The 22385-nt window shown below is 28.6% G+C and overlaps 1 protein-coding gene and 1 long non-coding RNA gene across 7 annotated transcripts in view; one reads left to right on the top strand and one right to left on the bottom strand.

Moving 5' to 3' along the window:
• The window catches only part of LOC111419830 (calcium voltage-gated channel subunit cacophony), a 147420-nt gene that overhangs the window by 74806 nt on the left and 50229 nt on the right, over positions 1–22385 (top strand). For 3 of the 5 annotated variants that reach the window (XM_071199453.1, XM_071199456.1, XM_071199454.1), the window contains exons 3-11: positions 2675–2869; positions 2935–3040; positions 3258–3397; positions 10539–10639; positions 11083–11238; positions 17284–17507; positions 17563–17666; positions 18112–18227; positions 18491–18652. In XM_071199453.1, coding sequence (XP_071055554.1) covers positions 2675–2869; positions 2935–3040; positions 3258–3397; positions 10539–10639; positions 11083–11238; positions 17284–17507; positions 17563–17666; positions 18112–18227; positions 18491–18652 — 1304 coding nt within the window. Of the gene's footprint in view, positions 1–2674; positions 2870–2934; positions 3041–3257; positions 3398–3575; positions 3677–10538; positions 10640–11082; positions 11239–17283; positions 17508–17562; positions 17667–18111; positions 18228–18490; positions 18653–19006; positions 19028–22385 lie in introns of all 5 variants that reach the window. The other 2 variants (XM_071199452.1, XM_071199455.1) reach the window with 2 other exon arrangements.
• LOC139431554 (uncharacterized) lies at positions 18945–20774 on the bottom strand. Of its 2 annotated transcripts, XR_011641637.1 has the most exons (4): positions 20615–20773; positions 20281–20537; positions 19541–19925; positions 18945–19477 (listed from the first exon to the last, which is right to left on the bottom strand). It is a non-coding gene; the product is annotated as an uncharacterized lncRNA (long non-coding RNA). The 2 variants fall into 2 exon arrangements; XR_011641636.1 differs by having other exon boundaries at positions 18945–19925; positions 20615–20774.

The raw sequence follows: 22385 nt of genomic DNA, 5'->3' as shown, positions 1-22385 counted from the left end.
GCAGTTCTGCTCCTACTAGAAAGGTTTCAACTCAATGGCTGACTTGGTAAACATAATCTTGTAATAAGTGCCAAACTGAGCTTCACCAGATTAGCAACAATTTCTTATTTTTTGAGATTTTTGAGTGATAAATTGAGCTCCATCAGCATTAGCAAACTTGCTTCATTGCTTGTGTTCAGGTTTCCGTTGGATTTTGGGAGTTGCGTCGCATTACTTAAACATTCTTATTCGATGGTGTGGTATTTCCTGGCAAAAGTAAAAAAAACAACAAACTATGTACCTCTGTATACTAATGGCGTCTATTTTATATGAGCGAGTTAGTACTTGGACTATAATGGGGCTAGAATGCATGAACCCTTCAAAGTCACTGAATCTTGCAGAGTCTTAATCGAGTTTAATCTCTGGTTGTTGCAAAAAAATTGGATAATACTTCAAAGTTTTTTGACTACACATTATCAGATAACATAAAATTGATTTGTTATCTCAATTTGAGTTTAAAATTTTAATGTAGGAAGTTTTTAGTCCTTTCTGTCTTTTAATCCAAATATGTATTTTCTAGTTTTTTTCGTTATTATACGAAACATTTTCATTTTCTATACAAGTTTTCTTGTTAGAGTTCTTCTATTAAGACGTCTCCTCATATATATCTTATGAACATAGTTTTGTTAGTCATAAAGTCTTCATTCAAGAGCAGTTCTGCTCCTACTAGAAAGGTTGCAACTCAATGGCTGACTTGGTAAACATAATCTTGTAATCGTCGTCACCAAAGTAGGTCATCAAATAATAAGTGCCAACCCAGATTAGCAAGAATTTCTTAATTTTTGAGATTTTTGAGTGATAAATTGAGCTCCATCAGCATTAGCAAACTTGCTTCGTTGCTTGTGTTCAGGTTTCCGTTGGATTTTGGGAGTTGCGTCGCATTACTTAAACATTCTTATTCGTTGGTGTGGTATTTCCTGGCAAAAGTAAAAAACAACAAACTATGTACCTCTGTGTACTAATGGCGTCTATTTTATATGAGCTAGTACTTGGACTATAATGGGGCTAGAATGCATGAACCCTTCAAAGTCACTGAATCTTGCAGAGTCTTAATCGAGTTAATCTCTGGTTGTTGCAAAAAAATTGGATAATACTTCAAAGTTTTTTGACTACACATTATCAGATAACATAAAATTGATTTGTTATCTCAATTTGAGTTTAAAATTTTAATGTAGGAAGTTTTTAGTCCTTTCTGTCTTTTAATCCAAATATGTATGTTCTAGTTTTTTCCGTTATTATACGAAACATTTTCATATACAAGTTTTCTTGTTTAGAGTTCTTCTATTAAGACTTCTCCTCATATATATCTTATGGACATAGTTTTGTTAGTCATAAAGTCTTCATTCAAGAGCAGTTCTGCTCCTACTAGAAAGGTTGCAACTCAATGGCTGACTTGGTAAACATAATCTTGTAATCGTCGTCACCAAAGTAGGTCATCAAATAGTAAGTGCCAAACCAGATTAGCAACAATTTCTTAATTTTTGAGATTTTTTAGTGATAAATTGAGCTACATCAGCATTAGCAAACTTGCTTCGTTGCTTGTGTTCAAGTTTCCGTTGTATTTTGGGAGTTGCGTCGCATTACTTAAACATTCTTATTCCTTGGTGTGGTATTTCCTGGCAAAAGTAAAAAATAACAAACTATGTACATCTGTGTACTAATGGCGTCTATTTTATATGAGCTAGTACTTGGACTATAATGGGGCTAGAATGCATGAACCCTTCAAAGTCACTGAATCTTGCAGAGTCTTAATCGAGTTTAATCTCTGGTTGTTGCAAAAAAATTGGATAATACTTCAAAGTTTTTTGACTACACATTATCAGATAGCATAAAATTGATTTGTTATCTCAATTTGAGTTTAAAATTTTAATGTAGGAAGTTTTTAGTCCTTTCTGTCTTTTAATCCAAATATGTATGTTCTAGTTTTTTCCGTTATTTTACGAAACATTTTCATTTTCTATACAAGTTTTCTTGTTAGAGTTCTTCTATTAAGACTTCTCCTCATATATATCTTATGAACATAGTTTTGTTAGTCATAAAGTCTTCATTCAAGAGCAGTTCTGCTCCTACTAGAAAGGTTTCAACTCAATGGCTGACTTGGTAAACATAATCTTGTAATCGTCGTCACCAAAGTAGGTCATCAAATAATAAGTGCCAAACCAGATTAGCAACAATTTCTTAATTTTTGAGATTTTTGAGTGATAAATTGAGCTCCATCAGCATTAGCAAACTTGCTTCGTTGCTTGTGTTCAGGTTTCCGTTGGATTTTGGGAGTTGCGTCGCATTACTTAAACATTCTTATTCGTTGGTGTGGTATTTCCTGGCAAAAGTAAAAAACAACAAACTATGTACCTCTGTGTACTAATGGCGTCTATTTTATATGAGCTAGTACTTGGACTATAATGGGGCTAGAATGCATGAACCCTTCAAAGTCACTGAATCTTGCAGAGTCTTAATCGAGTTTAATCTCTGGTTGTTGCAAAAAAATTGGATAATACTTCAAAGTTTTTTGACTACACATTATCAGATAACATAAAATTGATGTTATCTCAATTTGAGTTTAAAATTTTAATGTATGTGATTGAATTTCGTTGTTGACGAGATTATAGGTACTAATTTATTGACGTTGTTTCAGGTTGGCCGCAGCGCAGGAAGCAGCCGCTCAGCAGCAACAGCAGCAAGCGGTCCAGCTACACCATCAGGTGGCGGCGGGCGCAGCTGATAGAATGGGGGGCGCGAGCGCGACGGCCGGGCAGGGGCCCACCTCGCTGTTCCTGTTCTCGGAGGAGAACCCCATCCGTAGATACACTCGCTTCATCATCGAGTGGCCATATCCTTTAATACATACAATTATGACACAATTATCATATAATATTTTCTTAACTTTGATTTTACTCCGTTCGAATATGCCGTTCTTTTGACAATCATTGCCAACTGTGTGGTGCTGGCACTCGAAGAGCACTTGCCCAATCACGATAAGACTGTGCTGGCACAAAAATTAGTAAGTATTTTTTGTTTGTTTTCGTGTAGATTTAGCTAAATTTAGTTTAATTAGCGGAATGGGGGCGTAGGCGCCACATTGGTAGTGTGCTTAATTCGTTTAATGGTATTCATTATCGAACGGGGCGAGTTTGAATTGGCCGAGACCAAATTACTTATTGATTGAATTTTCTCATTTTCTTCACAATTCGATATTTATTTAAATAATTTATTTTTAGGAAGCAACAGAGGTATACTTTCTTGGAATATTCTGCGTTGAAGCTTCACTGAAGATATTAGCGTTAGGTTTCGTTTTCCACCGTGGATCATATTTGAGAAACATTTGGAACATCATGGACTTTTTCGTTGTACTCACAGGGTGAGTAAATTCATTCCCTCTTAGTTTTAGACGAACCATTTTTTTTTTAATGAGAAAATTACCAGAACCAGTTTAATAGGTAATTTAGGTTTAGCCCAGTATTCGTAGGAGAACCTCTTGATGACGCAAAAAAAATCATTCTGAATCATGCGAATTGTGTTATTGGTTCTCGCCTTAGGTCTATGACTATATTTGCCGAGGCCAACGTCGACGTAGACCTGCGGATGTTGAGGTCTTTTCGAGTGTTGAGGCCGTTGAAGCTTGTTTCTAGGATACCAAGTAAGGACGCCGTAATCTAAAAAAAATAATTGAAAAAAAACCACCCGAGATAACGATTTGTTTACTCAGACACCGCCAGAAACACACGTTATACTATCTGTCTCTATTTAGCTCCTCAGTACGGACCGATGTAGCGCAGTCGACTTTAGATTATTCTCGTTTTAACGTTGCGTTATTTCGATATAGAGAAATAGATTATTTTGGTTTTCTGTTCATTTTTTTTGGGTGTGTTTCTCGATTATTACTTTATACTATTAAATTAAAGTACAGTAAAACCTCGATAAGTAAATGAATTAAATGAAAATTTTTTAATTGAATAAAAACTAAAACTAGAGTTTATACTAGCACTACAACTAACACTGGACTTACAACTAGATATATTCGGGTAAGCCGTATGTCTCTTAAGACAACTAAATCCGAATGTTTCTAGGTTTAGGTCTAGTGTTAGTTCCACTTTTACTTCAATAAAGATCTAACGCTGAATAACAATTAAAACTAGAACTAACATTAGACCTAGGACTAGAATGTTTCATGCATCTTCAGACTAAAGAATTAGGTTCATCAGAATATTTTTTAATAAATACGTATAAAATTATTATAATTATTATGAATATAACTTTCACAACTTCATGGAATTTTATTGGAATTTGCTATTTTATTTTAGTTTTAAGAATTTTGGGAAGTTTGACCAAAATTCCTTACAATAATATTGAAGTTTTTACGTATTCTCAAAAAATTAAAGAGATTTTCCATTCATTAATAATCGGTGAAAATTTCATAAGCATTTTCCAATAAGCCGATTTTTCACGATTTTTTTAGTTTCAAAGAATTTTTAATAATATCGAATAAATTAAAAAGTTAATATCTCAAAAACTAAAAGAGATTTTCCAAAACGGTTTTGTTTATTAGAAAGAGCATACAATAATTAATAAATGGTGAAAATTTCATAATCATTTTTCAAGAAATCAATTTTTTACGATTTTTTGTAATTTTACAGAATTCTTATTTAGCAGAAAAAAATTGATTTCATTAAAAAATTTATATCTCAAAAAATAAAAGAGACTTTCCAAAACGATTTTATTTATTGGAAAGAGCATCCATTTCTTAATAATCGGTGAAAATTTTATAAGTATTTTCGAAGAAATCGATTTTTCTCGATTTTTTAAGTTTCAACGAATTTTTAATAATGATAAAAAAAATCGATGCAGTTAAAATCTTAATATCTCAAAAACTAAAAGATATTTTTTAAAACGGTTTAGTTTATTGGAAAGACCATACATTAATTGATAAATGGGGAAAGTTTCATAATTATTTTCTTCTTATTTTCTTTTTTGTAATTTTAGAGAATTCTAATTTCGGAGAAAAAATTGATTTCATTAAAAAATTTATATCTCAAAAAATAAAAGAGACTTTCCAAAACGATTTTGTTTATTAGAAAGAGCATGCGTTCATTAATAATCGGTAAAAATTTTATAAGTATTTTCCAAGAAATCAATTTTTCACGATTTTTTAAGTTTCAACGAATTTTTAATAATGATAAAAAAATTCGATGCAGTTAAAATCTTAATATCTCAAAAACTAAAAGATATTTTTTAAAACGGTTTAGTTTATTGGAAAGACCATACATTAATTGATAAATGGGGAAAGTTTTATAATTATTTTCTTCTTATTTTCTTTTTTGTAATTTTAGAGAATTCTAATTTCGGAGAAAAAATTGATTTCATTAAAAAATTTATATCTCAAAAAATAAAAGAGACTTTCCAAAACGATTTTATTTATTCGAAAGAGTATGCGTTCATTAATAATCGGTAAAAATTTTATAAGCATTTTCCAAGAAGCCGATTTTTCACGATTTTTTTAATTTCAAAGAATTTTTAATAATATCGGTTAAATTAAAAAGATAATATCTCAAAAACTTAAAGAGATTTTCCAAAACGGTTTTGTTTATTAGAAAGAGCATACAATAATTAATAAATGGGGAAAATTTCATAATCATTTTCCAAGTAATCAATTTTTTACGCTTTTTTGTAATTTTAAAGAATTCTCATTTAGCAGAAAAAAATTGATTTCATTAAAAAATTTATATCTCACAAAATAAAAGAGATTTTCCAAAACGGGTTTGTTTATTGGAAAGAGCATCCATTCCTTAATAATCGGTGAAAATGTTATAAGTATTTTCCAAGAAATCGATTTTTCACGATTTTTTAAGTTTCAACGAATTTTTAATAATGATAAAAAAATTCCATGCAGTTAAAATCTTAATATCTCAAAAACTAAAAGAAATTTTTTAAAGCGGTTTAGTTTATTGGAAAGAGCATACATTAATTGATAAATTGGGAAAATTTCATAATCATTTTCCAAGAAATCAATTTTTTACGTTTTTTTGTAATTTTAGAGAATTCTAATTTAGGAGAAAAAATTGATTTCATTAAAAAATTTATATCTCAAAAAATAAAAGAGACTTTCCAAAACGATTTTATTTATTCGAAAGAGTATGCGTTCATTAATAATCGGTGAAAATTTCATAAGCATTTTCCAAGAAGCCGATTTTTCACGATTTTTTTAATTTCAAAGAATTTTTAATAATATCGATTAAATTAAAAAGTTAATATCTCAAAAACTAAAAGAGATTTTCCAAAACGGTTTTGTTTATTAGAAAGAGCATACAATAATTTATAAATGGGGAAAATTTCATAATCATTTTCCAAGTAATCAATTTTTTACGCTTTTTTGTAATTTTAAAGAATTCTCATTTAGCAGAAAAAAATTGATTTCATTAAAAAATTTATATCTCACAGAATAAAAGAGATTTTCCAAAACGGGTTTGTTTATTGGAAAGAGCATCCATTCCTTAATAATCGGTGAAAATGTTATAAGTATTTTCCAAGAAATCGATTTTTCACGATTTTTTAAGTTTCAACGAATTTTTAATAATGATAAAAAAATTCCATGCAGTTAAAATCTTAATATCTCAAAAACTAAAAGAAATTTTTTAAAGCGGTTTAGTTTATTGGAAAGAGCATACATTAATTGATAAATTGGGAAAATTTCATAATCATTTTCCAAGAAATCAATTTTTTACGCTTTTTTGTAATTTTAGAGAATTCTAATTTAGGAGAAAAAATTGATTTCATTAAAAAATTTATATCTCAAAAAATAAAAGAGTCTTTCCAAAACGATTTTATTTATTCGAAAGAGTATGCGTGCATTAATAATCGGTGAAAATTTCATAAACATTTTCCAAGAAGCCGATTTTTCACGATTTTTTTAGTTTCAAAGAATTTTTAATAATATCGATTAAATTAAAAAGTTAATATCTCAAAAACTAAAAGAGATTTTCTAAAACGGTTTAGTTTATTGGAAAGAGCATACAATAATTAATAAATGGGGAAAATTTCATAATCATTTTCCAAGCAATCAATTTTTTACGCTTTTTTGTAATTTTAAAGAATTCTCATTTAGCAGAAAAAAATTGATTTCATTGAAAAATTTATATCTCACAAAATAAAAGAGATTTTCCAAAACGGTTTTGTTTATTGGAAAGAGCATCCATTCCTTAATAATCGGTGAAAATTTTATAAGTATTTTCCAAGAAATCGATTTTTCACGATTTTTTAAGTTTCAACGAATTTTTAATAATGATAAAAAAATTCGATGCAGTTAAAATCTTAATATCTCAAAAACTAAAGGAAATTTTCTAAAACGGTTTAGTTTATTGGGAAGAGCATACATTAATTGATAAATGGTGAAAATTTCATAATCATTTTCCAAGTAATCAATTTTTTACGCTTTTTTGTAATTTTAAAGAATTCTCATTTAACAGAAAAAAATTGATTTCATTAAAAAATTTATATCTCAAAAAATAAAAGAGACTTTCCAAAACGATTTTATTTATTAGAAACAGTATGCGTTCATTAATAATCGGTGAAAATTTCATAAGCATTTTCCAAGAAGCCGATTTTTCACGATTTTTTTAGTTTCAAAGAATTTTTAATAATATCGATTAAATTAAAAAGTTAATATCTCAAAAACTAAAAAAGATTTTCCAACACGGTTTAGTTCATTGGAAAGAGCATACAATAATTAATAAATGGGGAAAATTTCATAATCATTTTCCAAGTAATCAATTTTTTACGATTTTTTGTAATTTTACAGAATTCTTATTTAGCAGAAAAAAATTGATTTCATTAAAAAATTTATATCTCACAAAATAAAAGAGATTTTCCAAAACGGTTTTGTTTATTGGAAAGAGCATCCATTCCTTAATAATCGGTGAAAATTTTATAAGTATTTTCCAAGAAATCGATTTTTCACGATTCTTTAAGTTTCAACAAATTTTTAATAATGATAAAAAAATTCGATGCAGTTAAAATCTTAATATCTCAAAAACTAAAGGAAATTTTCTAAAACGGTTTAGTTTATTGGAAAGACCATACATTAATTGATAAATGGGGAAAGTTTCATAATTATTTTCTTCTTATTTTCTTTTTTGTAATTTTAGAGAATTCTAATTTCGGAGAAAAAATTGATTTCATTAAAAAATTTATATCTCAAAAAATAAAAGACACTTTCCAAAACGATTTTATTTATTCGAAAGAGTATGCGTTCATTACTAATCGGTGAAAATTTCATAAGCATTTTCCAAGAAGCCGATTTTTCACGATTTTTTTAGTTTCAAAGAAGTTTTAATAATATCGATTAAATTAAAAAGTTAATATCTCAAAAACTAAAAGAGATTTTCCAAAACGGTTTTGTTTATTAGAAAGAGCATACAATAATTAATAAATGGGGAAAATTTCATAATCATTTTCCAAGCAATCAATTTTTTACGCTTTTTTGTAATTCTAATTTAGGACAAAAAATTGATTTCATTAAAAAATTTATATCTCAAAAAATAAAAGAGACTTTCCAAAATGATTTTGTTTATTAAAAAGAGGATGCGTTCATTAATAATCGGTGAAAATTTTATAAGTATTTTCCAAGAAATCGATTTTTCACGATTTTTTAAGTTTCAACGAATTTTTAATAATGATAAAAAAATTCGATGCAGATAAAATCTTAATATCTCAAAAACTAAAGGAAATTTTCTAAAACGGTTTAGTTTATTGGAAAGAGCATACATTAATTGATAAATGAGGAAAATTTCATAATCATTTTCCAAGAAATCAATTTTTTACGATTCTTTGTAATTTTACAGAATTCTCATTTAGCAGAAAAAATTATTAATCCAATTTTCTTTTACATATCCATGAATTGTGTTTTTATTCCCGCAATTTTATTGAATTTTAGCGCTTCCACCGAAATTTAAATATATCAAGTATATTCCATGGAATTTAAGTGAAGGTTTGAAGCTTTCTTTGATTTAATAACGGTTTTAAATATTTTTATGGAATTTTATTGAAGTTCCACTGAAACGTCAAGTATTAACAACAATTTTTTTGAGAATTTTGTGAAGCTTTATCAAAATTTCATACTGTAATGTTGCATTTTAAGACCATTTTTGATAAATGCGAGTAAAAATCTCCCACAACTTCATGGAATTTCATTTTGTGACGTTTTGATTTAATTCCAAGAAGTCCATTGAAATAATTTTATTCCTATAAGTTTGATTAAAATTCCATAAAATAATATTGAAGTTTGAAATTTTTTTTAAATTCAATCAAAAATCCATAAACTGTGTATTTATTTCAGTAATTTTATGGGATTTTGGTTATTTCTAGTTCTACGTCTAGTGTTATAGACAACTCGGGTACTCGTAAATGTGTTAAATAGAAGTCGAGGTTTTACTGTATTAATTTGAGACACACCTCACTGTTATTTGTTATTGATACTTTTTTCTATAAGCCGTAGGGTAAACAGTTGAAATTGAACTCTTTTCCTTTTACTTAGAACGGTATAAAACCGCCTTATATTGACTTATGGGTCAAAAAGGCTAAAAAAGTTGCATGGTTGTTACTATTATATTTGCTCCTTTACTTTTTTTGGTAAATGGTAGACACTGCTCGACTAATGCTCGATTAATTCTTATTATTACTATATTGTTGTTTATTTGAGTAGTTAATTAGTAAATACCGATTGGGACGTGTTAATAAAATATTCTTACTTAATAAAAACGTTTCTATCAAACTGTAAATTCGATACAAATTCGTCGACATGCAATGCAGTCAGTTGTGCTGATCGATAAATTTACGCGGCAAGTTTACTGACCTAAAACGTCGCCCACTTTTTTGAATACGTTCATTTTTAATTTGGATATCGAATTTTCAATGACAACATTTTATCAACTCGCCCTTTTCCGGTGTTATATACATACACAAGTTGTTTTAATTTATTTTATTAAGGATACTGTATGAAATTCACGTGAAATTTGTTGCTTGATTCACCACAGTAGAGCGAAGTTTGCAGATTTCTGCAGATATCTATTGATTTAATACTCTCTATTGGCCAATTTTAATTCTATCCATTTCGAGCATTGTTTATGATTAATTTTAATTAATTAAGAGTTCAAAACTCAATTGTTTAAACACGGTCGAAATTTTAAGCCAACAATCTTATTAATTAACGCAAAAACTTTTTATTAACTTTATTATTATTATTATTACTTACGATAATAAGTTATAATAAGGATGTTAGCTTATAATTTTCTTTTCTTAACAAAATTCCAGCAAAAAAAATCAGATAAAGAATCCATAGATATTACAACCGATACTGGTTCACCATATTTAGATTATGTTACTAATTACAGTTACCCATTGACTTACTACTGTTACTACTGCCGTTGTTTTAGTGGACGGATTTAAAACTAGAATTTTAGAGGAAATTAGTGGTTGGAGTAGTTAGCTAGAGGCTAGTACTTTTGCAGGTTTCTAACGATGTTCCCCCAAGAAATCATTGCAGTGGACCTGCGCACGTTACGCGCTATTCGTGTGCTTAGACCTCTCAAGCTAGTCTCTGGCATTCCTAGTGAGTAAATATCCCACGTTTGCACCCACCGAAGGCGCGGGTCCATATTGATCCAAAGTTAATCATTGCATTAAAAATCTTTATACATCATTCGGAATCAATAAGGACCTACACCCTCCACGTAGTTAACTAACCACAAGATACATTACAACTACTTTAGCAACTGACGAGTAGACAAAAGGCGTAACGTTTTAGTATCTACTTTAGTAGCTTTTCATATGACTTATTACGCTTCTCTCAGTTACTGTCGTAGCGCGCTGATTAGACAAAAAATACTTTTAACACACCACTTCTATAACATATTTTCGTTTATTAATTTATTCTATTTCTTTTATCATTTTATTATTTCCTTATAATTTTTTTTTTGTTCTATCAAACTCGATATATCTAATAATCCGAGTGTGGGTTATCTTGCTTCGATAATCAATTTACATTTCCGTTAGGTTTGCAAGTCGTCTTGAAGTCCATCATCAAAGCAATGGCACCATTGCTACAAATAGGGTTGTTGGTATTGTTTGCCATCGTTATTTTCGCCATCATCGGATTGGAATTTTATTCTGGTGCGCTACATAAAACCTGTTATAGTTTATATGATATAGGTACGAAACATTTTAATATATCAATTCATTCATTCCTTAATTATGACATGACCTTAAAGCTATATAATCGTGATCACTAAGCTTTACATTGAAAAAGTTTACGTTTCTTAGGTTATGTTACGTTTGTGAATTAATTAAAACGAAAAGAGATAGCAAATTAAAGCTTAACCCTTTGTGTCTCAAGAAGTCAAATATTTTGAAACTTTGTGGCAGAATTAAAACGCTATCAAAATACGCTCAGTAGAGGCCTTTGGAATCAATTTTAGCAAAATATGCATTCTTTCATCACATTACAACATAAATAAACATTGCACGCAGTACCTTTTGAGTGGGGTCTAGCTTTGGCAGACTTCCTCTTTCTTTTGAACTTGCGCTACGATATTTTCGTGCACGCAGTAAATTTGAATATTTATTTATCAGACCTGTACTTACAGAACGACGAAAATCTGATAGAATATTGAGAAAAAACATATTCGTCGAAAAAGATGAAAATTCAAAAATTCCTGGAAGCCGTATTTATTGAAATTAAGAAATGAAACTTATTTCAAATTAAAGCTCAAAGCTTTCTCTTTAAAATGATGTATAATAATTGTTGGGTTGTAATGGAAAAATATTGAGAAAAAAAATGTTGAAACAAAACTTACATTTTCGTATAACCTAAAAGTGTCAAAAAAGATGCTAATTTAAAAATTCGTGGAAGCCGTGTTTATTGAAATTAATGAATGAGGCTTATTCTAAATTGAAGTTCAAAGCTTTCTCTTTACAATGATGTATAATAATTGATGGGTTGGATTGGAAAAATATTGAGAAAAAAAATGTTGAAATAAAACTTACATTTTCGTATAACCTAAAACTATCAAAAAAGATGCTAATTTAAAAATTCCTGGAAGCCGTATTTATTGAAATTAAGGAATGAAACTTATTTCAAATTAAAGCTCAAAGCTTTCTCTTTAAAATGATGTATAATAATTGTTGGGTTGTAATGGAAAAATATTGAGAAAAAAAAAGTTGAAATAAAACTTACATTTTCGTATAACCTAAAAGTGTCAAAAAAGATGCTAATTTAAAAATTCCTGGAAGCCGGGTTTATTGAAATTAAGAAATGAAACTTATTTCAAATTAAAGCTCAAAGCTTTCTCTTTAAAATGATGTATAATAATTGTTGGGTTGGATTGGAAAAATATTGAAAAAAAAAATGTTGAAACAAAACTTACATTTTCGTATAACCTAAAAGTGTCAAAAAAGATGCTAATTTAAAAATTCCTGGAAGCCGTGTTTATTGAAATTAATGAATGAGGCTTATTCTAAATTGAAGCTCAAAGCTTTCTCTTTGCTATGATGTATAATAATTGATGGGTTGGATTGGAAAAATATTAAGAAAAAAAATGTTGAAACAAAACTTACATTTTCGTATAACCTAAATGTGTCAAAAAAGATGCTAATTTAAAAATTCCTGGAAGCCGTATTTATTGAAATTAAGAAATGAAACTTATTTCAAATTAAAGCTCAAAGCTTTCTCTTTAAAATGATGTATAATAATTGTTGGGTTGGATTGGAAAAATATTTAAAAAAAAATGTTGAAACAAAACTTACATTTTCGTATAACCTAAAACTATCAAAAAAGATGCTAATTTAAAAATTCCTGGAAGCCGTATTTATTGAAATTAAGGAATGAAACTTATTTCAAATTAAAGCTCAAAGCTTTCTCTTTAAAATGATGTATAATAATTGTTGGGTTGGATTGGAAAAATATTGAGAAAAAAAATGTTGAAATAAAACTTACATTTTTGTATAACCTAAAAGTGTCAAAAAGATGCTAATTTAAAAATTCCTGGAAACCGTATTTATTGAAATTAAGAAATGAAACTTATTTCAAATTAAAGCTCAAAGCTTTCTCTTTAAAGTGATGTATAATAATTGTTGGGTTGTAATGGAAAAATATTAAGAAAAAAAATGTTGAAATAAAACTTACATTTTCGTATAACCTAAAAGTGTCAAAAAAGATGCTAATTTAAAAATTCCTGGAAGCCGTGTTTATTGAAATTAATGAATGAGGCTTATTCTAAATTGAAGCTTAAAGCTTTCTCTTTAAATTGATGTATAATAGTTGATAGGTTGGATTGGAAAAATATTGAGAAAAAAAAAGTTGAAACAAAACTTACATTTTCGTATAACCTAAAAGTATCAAAAAAGATGATAAATTAAAAATTTCTGGAAGCCGTGTTTATTGAAATTAAGGAATGAAACTTATTTCAAATTAAAGCTCGAAGCTTTCTCTTTAAAATGATCTATAATAATTGTTGGGTTGTAATGGAAAAATATTGAGAAAAAAAATGTTGAAATAAAACTTACATTTTCGTATAACCTAAAAGTATCAAAAAAAGATGCTAATTTAAAAATTCCTGGAAGCCGTATTTATTGAAATTAAGGAATGAAATTTATTTTAAATTCAAGCTCAAAGCTTTCTCTTTAAAATGATGTATAATAATTGTTGGGTTGTAGTGGAAAAATATTGAGAAAAAAATGTTGAAATAAAACTTACATTTTCGTATAACCTAAAACTATCAAAAAAGATGATAATTTAAAAATTCCTGGAAGCCGTATTTATTGAAATTAAGGAATGAAACTTATTTCAAATTAAAGCTCAAAGCTTTCTCTTTAAAATGATGTATAATAATTGTTGGGTTGTAATGGAAAAATATTGAGAAAAAAAAAGTTGAAATAAAACTTACATTTTCGTATAACCTAAAAGTGTCAAAAAAGATGCTAATTTAAAAATTCCTGGAAGCCGTGTTTATTGAAATTAAGAAATGAATCTTATTTCAAATTAAAGCTCAAAGCTTTCTCTTTAAAATGATGTATAATAATTGTTGGGTTGTAATGGAAAAATATTGAGAAAAAAAATGTTGAAATAAAACTTACATTTTCGTATAACCTAAAAGTATCAAAAAAAGATGCTAATTTAAAAATTCCTGGAAGCCGTATTTATTGAAATTAAGGAATGAAATTTATTTTAAATTCAAGCTCAAAGCTTTCTCTTTAAAATGATGTATAATAATTGTTGGGTTGTAGTGGAAAAATATTGAGAAAAAAATGTTGAAATAAAACTTACATTTTCGTATAACCTAAATCAAAAAAGATGCTAATATAAAAATTCCTGGAAGCCGTATTTATTGAAATTAAGGAATTAAACTTATTTCAAATTAAAGCTCAAAGCTTTCTCTTTAAAATGATGTATAATAATTGATAGGTTGGATTGGAAAAATATTAAGAAAAAAAATGTTGAAACAAAACTTACATTTTCGTATAACCTAAAAGTGTCAAAAAAGATGCTAATTTAAAAATTCCTGGAAGCCGTATTTATTGAAATTAGGGAATGAAACTTATTTCAAATTAAAGCTCAAAGCTTTCTCTTTAAAGTGATGTATAATAATTGTTGGGTTGTAATGGAAAAATATTAAGAAAAAAAATGTTGAAATAAAACTTACATTTTCATATAACCTAAAAGTGTCAAAAAAGATGCTAATTTAAAAATTCCTGGAAGCCGTGTTTATTGAAATTAAGAAATGAAACTTATTTCAAATTAAAGCTCAAAGCTTTCTCTTTAAAATGATGTATAATAATTTTTGAGTTGTAATGAAAAAATATTGAGAAAAAAAATGTTGAAATAAAACTTACATTTTCGTATAACCTAAAAGTGTCAAAAAAGATGCTAATTTAAAAATTCCTGGAAGCTGTATTTATTAAAATTAAGAAATGAAACTTATTTCAAATTAAAGCTCAAAGCTTTCTCTTTAAAATGATGTATAATAATTTTTGAGTTGTAATGAAAAAATATTGAGAAAAAAAATGTTGAAACAAAACTTACATTTTCGTATAACCTAAAAGTGTCAAAAAATATGCTAATTTAAAAATTCCTGGAAACCGTATTTATTGAAATTAAGAAATGAAACTTATTTCAAATTAAAGCTCAAAGCTTTCTCTTTAAAATGATGTATAATAATTGTTGGGTTGTAATGGAAAAATATTGAGAAAAAAAATGTTGAAATAAAACTTACATTTTCGTATAACCTAAAAGTATCAAAAAAGATGCTAATTTAAAAATTCCTGGAAGCCGTGTTTATTGAAATTAAGAAATGAAACTTATTTCAAATTAAAGCTCAAAGCTTTCTCTTTAAAATGATGTATAATAATTGTTGGGTTGGATTGGAAAAATATTGAGAAAAAAATTTTGAAATAAAACTTACATTTTCGTATAACCTAAAAGTGTCAAAAAAGATGCTAATTTAAAAATTCGTGGAAGCCGTGTTTATTGAAATTAATGAATGAGACTTATTCTAAATTGAAGCTCAAAGCTTTCTCTTTACAATGATGTATAATAATTGATAGGTTGGATTGGAAAAATATTAAGAAAAAAAATGTTGAAACTAAACTTACATTTTCGTATAACCTAAAAGTATCAAAAAAGATGCTAATTTTAAAATTCCTGGAAGCCGTGTTTATTGAAATTAAGAAATGAAACCTATTTCAAATTAAAGCTCAAAGCTTTCTCTTTAAAATGATGTATAATAATTGTTGGGTTGTAATGGAAAAATATTGAGATAAAAAAAGTTAAAATAAAGCTTACATTTTCGTATAATCTAAAACTATCAAAAAAGATGCTAATTTAAAAATTTCTGGAAGCCGGGTTTATTGAAATTAAGAAATGAAACTTATTTTAAATTAAAGCTCAAAGCTTTCTCTTTAAAATGATGTATAATAATTGTTGGGTTGTAATGGAAAAATATTGAGAAAAAGAATGTTGAAACAAAACTTACATTTTCGTATAACCTAAAAGTGTCAAAAAAGATGCAAATTTAAAAATTCCTGGAAGCCGTATTTATTGAAATTAAGGAATGAAACTTATTTGAAATTAAAGCTCAAAGCTTTCTCTTTAAAGTGATGTATAATAATTGTTGGGTTGTAATGGAAAAATATTAAAAAAAAAAATGTTGAAATAAAACTTACATTTTCGTATAACCTAAAAGTGTCAAAAAAGATGCTATTTTAAAAATTCCTGGAAACCGTGTTTATTGAAATTAATGAATGAGGCTTATTCTAAATTGAAGCTCAAAGCTTTCTCTTTAAAATGATGTATAATAATTGTTGGGTTGGATTGGAAAAATATTGAGAAAAAAGATGTTGAAACAAAACATACATTTTCGTATAACTTAAAAGTGTCAAAAAAGATGCTAATTTAAAAATTCCTGGAAGCCGTGTTTATTGAAATTAATGAATGAGGCTTAATCTAAATTGAAGCTCAAAGCTTTCTCTTTACTATGATGTATAATAATTGTTGGGTTGGATTGGAAAAATATTGAGAAAAAAAATGTTGAAACAAAACTTACATTTTCGTATAACCTAAAAGTATCAAAAAAGATGCTAATTTAAAAATTCCTGGAAGCCGTATTTATTGAAATTAAGAGATGAAACTTATTTCAAATTAAAGCTCAAAGCTTTCTCTTTAAAATGATGTACAATAATTGTTGGGTTGTAATGGAAAAATATTGAGAAAAAAAATGTTGTTTTGGGGGAAAACATTTATTTAAACTTCACTTTTTTAAAAAAACATCAAATTAAGATTGTAATTTTTAAAATGTTTTATATATAATAAAGTATTCATCATGAAAGCTTACAATTTGGTATGAGATAACCTCAAACGTTTCTTTATAGCCTCAAAAAGTTTCAATTCTTAAATCTAAACCGTTTCGGAAAAAACATCAAATGAATAAAGTGATTTTTAAAATGTTATATATAATATAGTATTCATCATGAAAGCTTATAATTCGATATGAGAAAACCTCAAATCTTCCTTTATAACTTCAAAAAGTTTCAATTCTTAAATCTTAACCGATTTGAAACAAGAAATTTTGTGCTCAGTTATTAATTTATTTATTTGAAAGCTTGCTATTAATTAGCATAAGGTTATGTCTTAATTTAAACCATTCCATTCTTTCGTATAAATTAATACTTGTTAAGAAATAAAAATTATTTGTATTGCTAAAGATGTGATCGTGAAAGAAGGTGAATTTCCTGCACCGTGTAACACCGATAATAAAGCACAAGCAGAAGCCCACGGTAGTAATTGGTGTAGAGGTGGTAACTCAATCTGTTTGGAACGATGGCAAGGTCCAAATAATGGAATCACCTCATTCGACAACATCGGATTCGCGATGTTAACAGTTTTCCAATGCATCACTATGGAAGGATGGACGGCAATTTTATATTGGGTAAGATGAAAGATAAAGTCAAAAAAAGATGAAACTGAAAAAACGTCGTTTGCAGATGAACGACGCCGTTGGGAGTTACGCAAACTGGTTATATTTCGTGCCACTTATAGTCCTCGGTTCATTTTTCATGCTGAATTTAGTGTTGGGCGTACTCAGTGGGTACGTATCGCATAACGAATTTCCGCCAATTATTATTTCCCTTATTTTCAAACAAACCGGAAACTTTTTCGGGTTAATGTGATGATTATAGAGAATTTTCCAATGAAAGGCTTCGAGTGGAGCGCCGAGCTAAATTTCAGAAAACGCGATCTAAACGACAATTTACCGAAGCTTTCGGTCAATACTTGCAATGGATCACTCAAGCAGGTGAAATTTGAATAGAAACCGAAAGTAATATCAGTACTTACAAATAATTAAGCTAACAGTATTGCTAAATTGTAAATAGATCGCTTTTAATTTATTAATTAATTAATTCGAAAGTAATTAAATCTAAAGTAATTCGATTGGGTGTAACAAATAAAGCTTTTTAAGCTACATTACTCGATTTTAATCTTTTTTGATAAATGCCTCCGTAGTTAGTAAGCTAGATCTCTTTTGTCTGTAGCGAGTTTGCCAAAGAGCGAGAAAAAGTAGAAAATAGGCAAGAATTTTTGAAGCTGAGAAGACAGGCGCAGCTTGAAAAGGAGCTTAGTGGTTATGTGCAATGGATTTGCAAAGCAGGTAAGGTTTTTTAAGCTTGTTAAAAATAAAATTAGCTACAACTTTTTTTTGAAACATTAACAACTTGAAAAAGCAACAATTTTCATATTTTTCTCGATATCTATAAGTCTGAGAGCAAAAGTACAAAAGAGCAATATTGCTAAGAATAAAATTGGCAACAACTTTCGTTCCAAACATTTTTTTGTAATACACTCGGTTTTTCCAGTGTTGCCATTAACAACTAATAAATTCCTCCAATTTTTGATTATTTTATTTTTGTGTAGAGGAAGTTATTTTGGCCGAGGAGCGTACAACGGAAGAAGAGAAATTCCACATAATGGAAGCGAGACGGAGAGCTGCCAAAAAGAAGAAACTGAAAAAGATGGGAAAAAGTAAAAGTACCGACACTGAAGAGGAAGAACAAGAAGAAGATGCCGGAGAAGATGGTAAGACAAGGATTTTTAGTTTTGTTGTTAAAAAAATTTTGTAAATTTTTGTAAAATTACTAGTCTTACTAGTATTGAGTATTAATCAAGTGCATGATTAAACAACCCAGATTAAAAGCACTCTTCTGATTTGGTCTTTTAATATTTTATGATATCTTAATGAACCTTTTGCGAGTTTTTGCATCGACCCCATCATTTCTTAGACCATCAGAATCATCAAATTCAATTAAATTAGAGAATCATTTTTATTTATATATATATATTTACGGTTAAAAGGATATTTAAATTTCGATTTAAACGAAAAATTCACTTTTATTAATTGACTAATGTTTTAATCCACAGTATTTCTTACAGAGTCAAAGAAAAAGCTAAAAGGTATGCTGCCCAGCGGAACACGATAATGTAAATTACGTTAAACTTAGACTTGCAATAGATTTTTATTTCCGGTACCGAGTAGAGTGCCTTATTGCGCGTGATTTTGACTTGAGGAGTAAACAAAAAATTATTTTTGTGTAAAGGAATTTTAAGGGGGACAATCTTAACTGCACCGACACCATCATTAACCCATTTTTGTTGCTCGTTTTGTTACCTCACCACAAGTAGACCAATTTACTCCTCATGTAAAATAATCCATGACGTAGATCTGTGATCATCACTCGGACCTTCACAGATTTAGCTTTTGGCTGAACTTCCAATTAGACAAAATCTTCTTAGAGGACTGCCCCATTTCCTTTTTTAGATTTTCAACTTAAATGATTTAGAATAATAGTTTCTTCTTCTCTAATCTGTCTTCTTCTTGTACTAAAATTAGTGTCCCAAATCTAACTAAAAACACAAAAAAAAATAATAATAAATAAGTAGATTTCCTCTTTATACAGGGTGCCTCACGTAATTGGTTCGTTAGAACTTTTTAAGGTTCCACTATTCGTAGTGGTTTGAAATTTTGGAAGCATGGGTTGTTCATTCTACGTAAAAAAATATGTTTACTTTGATAAAAATTGTTGGTACTGTAATAATTTTAACATTCTCTTAGTTCACCGAGAGAACATAACCTAGAATTTGTGACAGAGAGATTTTTTGTTGGTGAAAATCTTATCTTAAACCGTTTTGTTTACTTCCAAATGTATCAATTATTATAGTTCAGCTCCTAAAGCACATTTTTCATCCATCTTTTGAGGTTTTAACGTTATTTTGAGAAAGAAATCCTTGATTTAAATTTGAATTTTTCTAACTTTACTCATTGTTGAAATTTGGCGTGTACTCCAATGTATTTCTATAAACAAGAAAAGACAACGTTGAATACGAAGTTTTATTACGTTTCATAAAGAAATAAGGGAGAAATCAACGAAAAAAGAATTAAATTTTGAAAGTTAATTCTGAGAAAAATCAAGAGATGACGCTAGTTTCGAAGCAAGAATTTTGAATTTTGAAAAGGGCGCGAAGCTAAGAGCCAATCAGAAACGAGGAAAAAACAGTTGGAGTGCCGGGGTATATAAGGAGATCGCGAACAGGGAGTGAGAGAGTCGTCGTCGGACCAGCGTCGAATCCACGTCGTGAGATAGAAGAATTTTTGAAGAGATAACCTCGAAAATGTAAGATAATTTAAAAAAAAAGTCAAACCAACTTACAATATTAAAATAAAAAGAGAATCATCCTACAACCTATTCCGAGAATTACCGATACTTCTTCGAGATCATCCAAGACCCTATTTCCGAAGAACAAACAGTGCAATTACCCGTAAGAAGAATCCTGTAGACAATCCAGAAAATTAGTTAGTGCCCCGAACACAAGGGACAATTCCATAATCCAGATACCACATTGAACTCCAATCCTTTCTTTTATACAGTGAGTCGGATGATAATTTTATTTTATTATTTAACATAACCTACAAAAAGAAAATTCAAAGAATCAAACTCAAAGAACTACTCACAAGAGTTTCCTATAATTTTGATCAATACTTACTTAGGTGTAAAGATTTATTAGTTTTTCTTGAATAACGTTCATTTATTTAATTCTATTTTTTTTTAACGAGTTTGATGACAACTTAAGACATCGGCCATTTGTTATTTTCAAAGAACGGTTCTAACTAGTTTTATCCATATATATACTATCTCCTATATCGCTGACTAAGGCAGCAAAAGAGTGCACTAGAGTGCAGATATATATATATCTGTCTCTGTCGTGCCCCCGTCTACACAAGAGACATGCGTGAACACGTGGTGAGTACGCTTTTATCTTATTGGACGGTGAATTAAAAATTAATAGCAGCTGATGACCTTGATGTTTATAAAACACCAAATAAATGTTTGACATAAACATAACCTAAAATCTAAATATTTAGTTATGTATATTATAGGTTTCATGTGTATAATAACATAATTATTAACATATTTTAGGACTAAGCAATTTAAAATGTAATTATTATTTGTTAAGAAAGTGAAGAAAATTTGTTAAAAGTAAAATAAAAAAGAAAAAGAGTAGGGGAGATATTTTTGGGGCCTAAAAATTGGTTGAGCAGGTAGAAGGAAAGAACTCAGTGTAATAAAAAAGAATTCAAAGCCCTCCTTTTCTTGAAACATTTTTCTTAAAAATTTAATTAATAATTACATCGATATGATGAAAATTTTATGATAGAATATTATGTACATTAAATAGTAAGTACCCTAAGTACATATTTTATATCTTTAATTAATGTAACAACTTCATTAAAGGGCGTATGCTCACAAATTATGTTAAAAATTAATAACTATATTTTGGTACACATTTTTAATAATTACTATGTATATACAGTGTGTCCCCGGATAGGTGAAACGACTCTTATAAAAGGTAAAATTTTTTAGATATTAATTGTCATTTTTTGTGGTTTAGCCCTGCTTGATTAAAGACTAATTTTGAACATATTTTCAATTTTTAAAAAAGAAGTGAGCCTTGACAGTGAAAGAAAAACGCTTTTTATGGCAGGTAAAGTACCTTTTCTGTTTACAGTACATGAAAGTGTTACTATAGTAGAAACCACGAGAGCTGGCAGTGACAGATCGCTTAAAAATGGTATGAATCAAGATATGGAGGTACGACTTAGATTATTTCACCACATACATTTAAATGTAGGTTATGTTAGTAACGGAGGTTATATGTCAAACATTGTCAAAGATATTATTTAATGATTTTCCTTTCAAAGGAAACATTTTCGGCTTGTGAAAACACAAACAGATTCATGACAACGCTGACAAGACGTTTCGATTTGAGGTTATAATTATAGAGTGACATCCCTTAGAAGAACAGACGTACTTTTTCGACGTGGCCATTTGAATTGTACAGCAGACATATTAAACTAATGCTATCTCTTTCTATCACACATTACTCTCTAGCGGTTTGTGAACTACGTATGGCATTTGTAAGAGCGGAAAACGATGATTTACTGCCAGCTCTCGTGGCGTCTACTATAAGAAGTTTTGTTCAGAATGAAAAACTATGGCCATATGCAAATTTTCGAAATGATCGGCCTACTTTGAAAAAATCCATATCCAACAACTTTATTTTTAACAAAGACTGCCATGGAAAAACAAAATTGCTTTCCTGTCACTGTTAATCTGTCAAACTGTAATATAGTAAACTTTAACTGTTTTTTAAGTACTATGTTAACATTAGAGGAAAAACCGGGGAAAACCGATAAATATGGTTATTGCTCTATTTAGTGAAAAATTTCCAAATACTGGAATTTAAAAAAGTACTT

Source organism: Onthophagus taurus, chromosome 10 (assembly GCF_036711975.1).
Source record: "Onthophagus taurus isolate NC chromosome 10, IU_Otau_3.0, whole genome shotgun sequence".
Lineage (NCBI taxonomy): Eukaryota > Metazoa > Arthropoda > Insecta > Coleoptera > Scarabaeidae > Onthophagus > Onthophagus taurus.
The sequence above is the reverse complement of the archived record's forward strand: the minus strand, read 5'-3'. Positions and strand labels throughout refer to the sequence as shown.